At 40.1% G+C, this 820-nt stretch overlaps 1 protein-coding gene across 1 annotated transcript in view; it reads left to right on the top strand.

Moving 5' to 3' along the window:
- The window catches only part of tmem141 (transmembrane protein 141), a gene marked incomplete at its 3' end in the record, with an annotated part of 2,033 nt that extends 1,655 nt beyond the window's left edge, over positions 1 to 378 (top strand). Inside the window, 2 exon segments of the mRNA XM_014003697.1 lie at positions 113 to 196; positions 275 to 378. Of these exon segments, the coding sequence (XP_013859151.1) occupies positions 113 to 196; positions 275 to 378 (188 nt within the window).
- Between the last annotated feature and the right edge of the window lie 442 nt (positions 379 to 820).

Genomic DNA, 820 nt, shown 5'->3' with positions numbered 1-820 from the left:
GACTGAACAAGAAGGATGTACCAATAAAATAAATAATAAATAAATGCAAATTTGAGCTTTTCTTCATTTCACCCAATGTGAGACTGACAGGCTTTCTGTGCTGCTGTTGCAGGTGTTGTAGGATTTTTTGCTCTTCAGAGGGCTCTACAAAAGAAGTTCCCTTATCCTCTCCAGTGGAATCTGCTTGTTTCAATAGGTGACTGTTCGGTTTCAAATCCACTGAAAAACTGCCTTTGAGTGCCTCGTTTCAAACCTCTCTGCTGTCCTCTCTCAGTGGCGGCGTCGCTGGGCAGTTACGCAATAACTCGCCAGGAAACACAGAAATGTTCAGATCTTTGGTTGATGCTCGAAACCGGCGTAGTCCCACAGAGATCCCCACCACCCGGTGAGAAGACTGTTTTTTACTCTCATGTTCTCTGTTGATGAAACTTGGTTCTGTAAAAAACCCTAGATTTTTCGTATTTCTAACTTATCAACACATTTGTTATTTTGTGATAATAGAACAGAATACGGCTGTGTTCCTCTATATTTTTACTTTCTTTCTTTTTGTATTTCAGTAACTCAACCAGAGGAAACACAAGGACCCCAGAAGACAAAATATGGCGATGCCATGGAGTAAACATTTCTTCATCTAATGACTATTTTTGAGTTGGTTCACGGGCATTCACTCTTTATTTATGGACAAATGAGTCTTATTGTGTTTTCTGGTTCTGAAGTCTGTGGAGCTTTTGAATTTCATAACAGCATTAGCATGGATTTAAACCGTCTGTTCCCCTAAATCGCAGGTCAGGGTTTTATTCAGGATTTTAGCAGCAATCTG

The sequence above is a fragment of the Austrofundulus limnaeus genome, unplaced genomic scaffold, assembly GCF_001266775.1.
Source record: "Austrofundulus limnaeus strain Quisiro unplaced genomic scaffold, Austrofundulus_limnaeus-1.0 Scaffold20, whole genome shotgun sequence".
Taxonomy (NCBI): domain Eukaryota; kingdom Metazoa; phylum Chordata; class Actinopteri; order Cyprinodontiformes; family Rivulidae; genus Austrofundulus; species Austrofundulus limnaeus.
The sequence above is the reverse complement of the archived record's forward strand: the minus strand, read 5'-3'. Positions and strand labels throughout refer to the sequence as shown.